Raw genomic sequence first — 6273 nt, forward strand, 5'->3', positions numbered from 1 at the left:
AGTGATCGACTGAACTATTTACATACGATACCGATTCCCTTTGTCACGCGATATTTTACTTGTCCGAGGTTTGATCATCGGTATCTCTATACCTCGTTCAACCTCGTCTCATGACAAGTACTCTTTACTCGTACCGTGGTATGTGGTCTCTTATGAACCATCCATATGCTTGCAAGCTATTAGACGACATTCCACCGAGAGGGCCCATAGTATATCTATCCGTCATCGGGATGGACAAATCCCACTGTTGATCCATATGCATCAACTCATACTTTCCGGATACTTAATACCACCTTTATAACCACCCATTTACGCAGTGGCGTTTGATGTAATCAAAGTACCTTTCCGGTATAAGTGATTTACATGATCTCATGGTCGAAAGGACTAGGTAACTATGTATTGAAAAGCTTATAGCAAATAACTTAATGACGTGATCTTATGCTACGCTTAATTGGGTGTGTCTATTACATCATTCATATAATGACATAACCTTGTTATTAATAACATCCAATGTTCATGATCACGAAACCATGATCATCTATTAATCAACAAGCTAGTTATACAAGAGGCTTACTAGGGACTCCTTGTTGTTTACATAACACACATGTATCAATGTTTCGGTTAATACAATTATAGCATGGTATGTAAACATTGTCATAAACACAAAGATATATTATAATAACCATTTTATTATTGCCTCTTGGGAATATCTCCAACACCTCTGCCTCTCGCCGGTGAGGGGCGATGATCTTGGGCTTCTCCCGCGGTACGAGGTCGCCCGGGGCAGCAGCCTTGGGTTCGACGGTGGAGGCGGCCTTCTTCTTCGCCGGAGGAGGTCGACTGGTTGCTGGGGTGGCGGATCATGAGATCCCTCTACCCCGGCGATGAAGATCTAGTCGACGATGAGCTAGCGGCGAAGGTGCCACCGGTGAACACCGAGCCTTGACTTCGTTCTTGGAGGATGATGGCGGCAGCTATTGGCGTTGTTCCCCTGCGAAGGCATCATCTTTGCTGGCCTCTCCGTTTGCTCTCGCCGAATTGGGGACTCGCGGCTGTCGGTGAAAACCGTGTCAAGATTGGCGGGCGATGGCGGCGTTAAGCGTCGCTTCTTTCTTGAAGGCATCATCGTCGTAGTCCGCGGGAACTCACTCGTGCTGCTCCGGGGGAAACCCTAGATCCAGCCAGGATCGGACGATGATGGCGCTTCCTGCGTCGTGCTACCTCTTGCGGCATCATTTTTTTGAGCAGCGGCTGGATGGAGGTGGTTTTTGGTGGAGTGGTGTTCATCGTCATCGATGATTCTCAGTGGCGTGGAGCTGCGGGGTATCGAAGACGGGCGAGGATTGCTGGACGCGGGCAGGATGGTGGAGCTGTTTGGTGTTATGATGACATCGAGACTGCAGGCCTGGCACGGTTAATACGTTGATCTCGCTTGGAGATGGGTTTGAGATAGATGGTGGTTGCGAACTCTGTGATGTGTGCAATGGCACACCCTCAGGGTTTTGCTTTTTGGATGATGTGTGTTGCTGTACCGTCAGGAAGTATGGCCTTGTTCATGGTCCCCCCCTTCATCGTAGGTATAGCGAGTTGTCGCTAGGAAGGAGGCTTCGAGATTGATCTTTGTATCCTGTTGTAAGGTATTGCGAATAATTTAATAAAGAAGAAAGTTGTGTGCATCCTTTGGATGCATACTGGAGCTATGCTCCTTGATCGAAAAAAAAGTTGTGTCATCAGTTATGGATATCTTTGTTTTTTTAAGAATAACAGGGATCCCTCCCCGGCTCCATTTTCCTTGAAAACAAAACCACAGCGTTCTGGACACATACACAAGTTCAAAAGAAAAGAGCCTACAAAGGTCTGAACCAGCAGCAATACAACTGCTGCTTCTAGGATTTGAATTAAACTCTACTCCAAACTACACACGACAAGGAAAGCATGGCTGGCCAGCAGCCATTTTTTTAATCTTCACATCACGGCGTACACAGCCTCGTCGTCTGGATGATCAGTTCAGGAAGATTAGATTCTGAAAGTGTTAGGAAGATCTCACCATTCTAGTTGTTAAAAGGTGATTTGCCAAGAGAAACACTTGGCTTACCAGCTCTGCCAACAACTACACTATCAGGAACATCACAAAATATAGTTTCGGAGTAGAAACAAAACATGTAATAAATCGCAGAGACTTCGCAAGCTCCATGGCCCTCTTTGGCAACGTGGCATCTAGCCCCACACTGTGGCCTGGGGTATGCCTCCGAAGGGGATGATCTCCTTCGATGATGGAGGCTGCGCAGGTGACCATGGTGTCACCTTGGCATTCACCGACAGAGCCCAGCCCCCTGTCTATCCAGGCTTCCATTACCACCCGTGCCTGAAAAGTGACCGTCCACAACGGTCTCGGTATTTTCTAGAAAATGCCTCTTCTATGGATTCTTCCACTATACAAGAACCATTCCCATGTGATTGTATGATCCGGCTGCTTATTTGCAAGCCATACTTATAGTGTAGTGATGAATTCTATACATGTGCAGACAGGCAATTCATTCCTAGAAATCAAAATTAAACAAGAAAATTTAACTTGTGTGATTGAACAGATGTACTAGAAAATAGGCAACTTAATAATTGTACTATGTACTCACAATCTACAAAGATTCAGAAATCAACCAAACGCGGACTCATTATCGAACAAGTCATGAATCCAACTTCCATCTGCTGCCACGGCGTGCACCGGTGACATCATCGGTCCGACGAAGTCCATATCCTGCTGGAGCAACGGGTCTTCGTCCCAGCAGTCCCCATCGACTGCAAACATGCTTAAACAGCACTCGTTCGGTGCCGGATTCGTGCTAGCAATGGTGCCACCACTCCATGTGGTATCCGAGCTCGCCAGGGACTGAGTGCCGGTACTGATGGCAGTACTAGAGCTGCTAGGAAAGAAGGTGGCGATCCCTGGAGCAGCTGTTTTATTTGTGCTAGTCTCGAGGATAGTCGGCGCCCCCACCTCCTCGGTCACCATGCAGCTGTGCTCCGAGATGTACACCACCGTGTACCTCGGCGGTCCACTGTCACCAGCATCGTCATTATTGCGTTGCACCGTCCTTTTTGCCTGGCAGCCTTTGTCCGTGTTGTGGGTGCACCGGTAGTAACTCCTGCCATGGATGAAATCAATTACTTGCTGAGTAATATTTTTAATTTGAATTTATTCATTGGTTTTTTTATATGTTTTCAGTTGTACTCATATATATGTAGAATAAGATTCGGTAGAATCTAAGAACTTGGATAGACAATAGAAATAATCATTCCTGGTTGGGTACCTTTAATCAGTTTAATACTTATTTCTATTGCACATATGTGTTTTATTTCTTAAGGATTTTCTGAACTACAAAAGGTTACTTGTTGGCTCTTAAAAAGCTGATCAAATACACAATATGTGGGTGGTTAGTGCTAAACTGCTAATGAAAATGGTCAGGTGGAATCATTTAAGGAAGCTAAACAGCATTTAAATGAAGTTACGTTTCTTATAGCTTACATGTTATCAACGTCAAAATCTATTTGCGGCCCACGGCAGAACCTGTCTCTGTGTAACCCCTCACATAGCTCCCCAGGGCGACAACGCCGGGGCCACAACCTAGCGCGGCCAAAACCCCCGATCTCGAAAAACAAGGAAGTGGAGTAGTTTGGCCAGTAAGATGGACTTTTGATCAGCAGCAAAACACACGCTGCAATTGCCTTGTTGGACTCCATAATTTTGTCTAGGATGTTATTGATGGAGGTTTCTTTTCGAATCATTCTCCTATTAACTTCCTGTACCCCCAGTTCCCTTCACGTGCTCGGGATAGTTGTTTTTTATAAATATTTTGCCGTATTATTAAGTATTCTCCTTTAGTTTTCCTCTATCTAGAAGAGTGCAGATACTTATTTCTGTTTTAATAGACTGGTGGTTAGTTCTATTGGACATTTTAAGGTATGGAAAAAATGCAATTCGAACATGTTCTGCATGGGAAATGTTGAATGGAGCAGGTGCGCTCTGCGCACCTTCCTATTTTTTGTCCTTTTCTTTTATGTATCTCTCAAATTATACAATATTTTGCTTAGATTTTTTTGCAAGTCACTTAAAAATAACAAATAGAATGGAGGAAAATAGTTTGGAATTTTTTTGTGCAAAATTAAATTTTAAATTATTAAAATAAATTAATTAATTCTTGAAATACATATATAGACAATGACATAAAAAATTCAAAATATATTTCGCACATTCCAATTGTTATGTTTACGTGATCTGCAAAATTTCGAGTTCAAACATTTGTCGTGTGAGAGATACAAAAATGAGAAATTGTTTGAGAGGGGAAAAAAGAACTTGCACGGATCTTGATGCAGTATACACGGTCTGGATACGGGTGCTCACCAAGCACCTGAAGTCCAATCTCTGATATTGTGCATTACTCATTTGTGCAGAGTAAATTCCGTTATGATGAATCAGCGTCTCTTCCTTGGCAACATACATTTGATATTTTTCATGTTGCTATTAGCATTTTTGGAGTAAACAAATCGAAGGTTTTCTATCGCTCCATTTGGATATGCTTTTCTGATTTTCTCACATCATCCTATGTAGTGGTAAGTCAACTAATTAATAGATTCTCAGGTGTAAGGAAATAATTGTTCGGTTACATTTCTTTGGTTCTGATGATGCTAAATTAATCCATGGGATGTATCAAGTTTTTGTTAGGTAAACATTATTTGGATAAGCCAAGGGCGTGGTAACCATATATGGGCTAAAAAGGCTGCATCACGACGAACAATGTAATTTTTAATTAGTTTGTACTACCTATGATCGTGTTTAATACACGCCAGAGACTGCCTAGGTGCATGATCGGAGGGAGTATTGATGTTGCAAAGTACTTCAGATATTTTTCAGGTTGCTTCGAGACATATAATACCTACCAATCTAGTCAGTTGTTAAACCAGATGGTTTGTCTTGCAGATTTAAAAGGAGTCTGCACAACATGTAACTCAAATGTGTGGTGGCTGAAAGGATTTGGCATGAGATTTCCTGTAGATAGAAATGGAATCACATGCATGGTGTGTTGTTCATCATGCAATTACGTGATTACTTTTTAATTTGTCCCTGCAGTGTTTCTCTTCTTTGATGTTGAACAGATCATGAAGTTTAAACCACGGGCTAGATTGGAATATTAGCGTTAGCTGAATTTTTTTTTTCACAACATATCATGCTTCTTTGCTGTTCCACTTGCTACATTTTTAACCTTCCAGAGCACTGAAATCATTTCGTAGATGGTACTCACATAATTTAAGCTTAGTATAAGGGAAGTTTGTTTTGTTATTCATGAGTCTGCTCAGTAAATTTTATTTCTTTGGCATGTACTGCTTACTGGTAGGAATAGGAAAGTAACAGTATTACCGATCTACTAGCTTCCATTACTAGTTTTGTGATAAAAGAGTGTGCCTAAACGACTGAAACAACTGAATGGAGAGTTAGCTGATGGAGAAAGAAATCTATACTACTGAATTAGCAATTAAAACCAATGGTGGTAGTACAATATTTACCTGGAGTATTGGGCTGCTTCGATTTGCTTCTGGCCGTACTTCCTCCACTGGTAGCCGTCGAAACCCGGCACCGTTGTGACAAGCGTCGTCGTCTTCCCTTGGTTCTTCTTCCTGCAACAAGTAGCATTTATCGCAGCCGAACAACCACCGGCCTGCAACGAGTAGCATTTATCCAGAACTCTCTTGCTACTTCTGCCCCGCCGTTTGCCGCCGCCACTGCAGGACGCCGGCACCATCACCATCGAGCTTCCGTGCTCGCCAGAGCCACACAATTCGGACGACGACGACAAGCCGACGCCGTTGGTCGGAGACGGTGATGTGGACGGGAACAACAGCTCGTGCAGCTGCGCCTCGAGCGCCCTCTCCCGGCGGCGCAGCTGCATCCCGTCCGGCGCCCCGTAGCCGTGCCCTCCACCCAGGGCACCTCTATTGAGCTCCATTTTAGTTCAGATAGCTCGACTCTGTGCCAGTAGTCGCTTGTTCAGACACCAAGCTCGGCCAGTATAGCTGCCTCTCAAAGACTCGAACCCTCGAAGTCGCGTCTTTATAGAGGATCTCGCCGCGGTCCAACGCCACAGGACAAGAAACTTCATACACCCACATGGCGGTCCTTCCGTGGTGATCAATGGGAGCATCATGGCGAGGGCGAGGAGGGAATATGCGCGCGTGATTGGGACACATGCGTAGTACGTGATTCACAGCCACAGGCGTGTA

At 44.1% G+C, this 6273-nt stretch overlaps 1 protein-coding gene across 1 annotated transcript; it reads right to left on the reverse strand.

Annotated features, from left to right (window-relative positions):
• Positions 1-2591: 2591 nt before the first annotated feature.
• LOC127326027 (uncharacterized) lies at positions 2592-6061 on the reverse strand. The gene is made up of 2 exons (XM_051352858.1): positions 5560-6061; positions 2592-3143 (listed from the first exon to the last, which is right to left on the reverse strand). The coding sequence occupies exons 1-2, from the start codon at positions 5997-5999 to the stop codon at positions 2654-2656; spliced, it is 930 nt and encodes a 309-aa protein (XP_051208818.1). The 5' UTR covers positions 6000-6061; the 3' UTR covers positions 2592-2653.
• Between the last annotated feature and the right edge of the window lie 212 nt (positions 6062-6273).

The sequence above is a fragment of the Lolium perenne genome, chromosome 1 (assembly GCF_019359855.2).
Source record: "Lolium perenne isolate Kyuss_39 chromosome 1, Kyuss_2.0, whole genome shotgun sequence".
Taxonomy (NCBI): domain Eukaryota; kingdom Viridiplantae; phylum Streptophyta; class Magnoliopsida; order Poales; family Poaceae; genus Lolium; species Lolium perenne.

What these genes read in the sequence shown, in the direction of transcription:
- LOC127326027 (XM_051352858.1), bottom strand. Translation starts at nt 5,999, where the DNA reads ATGGAGCTCAATAGAGGTGCCCTGGGTGGAGGGCACGGCTACGGGGCG. An exon ending in GAAGCAGCCCAATACTCCAG is followed by an intron (nt 3,144 to 5,559) that starts GTAAATATTGTA and finishes CATCCATGGCAG; the next exon opens with GAGTTACTACCGGTGCACCC.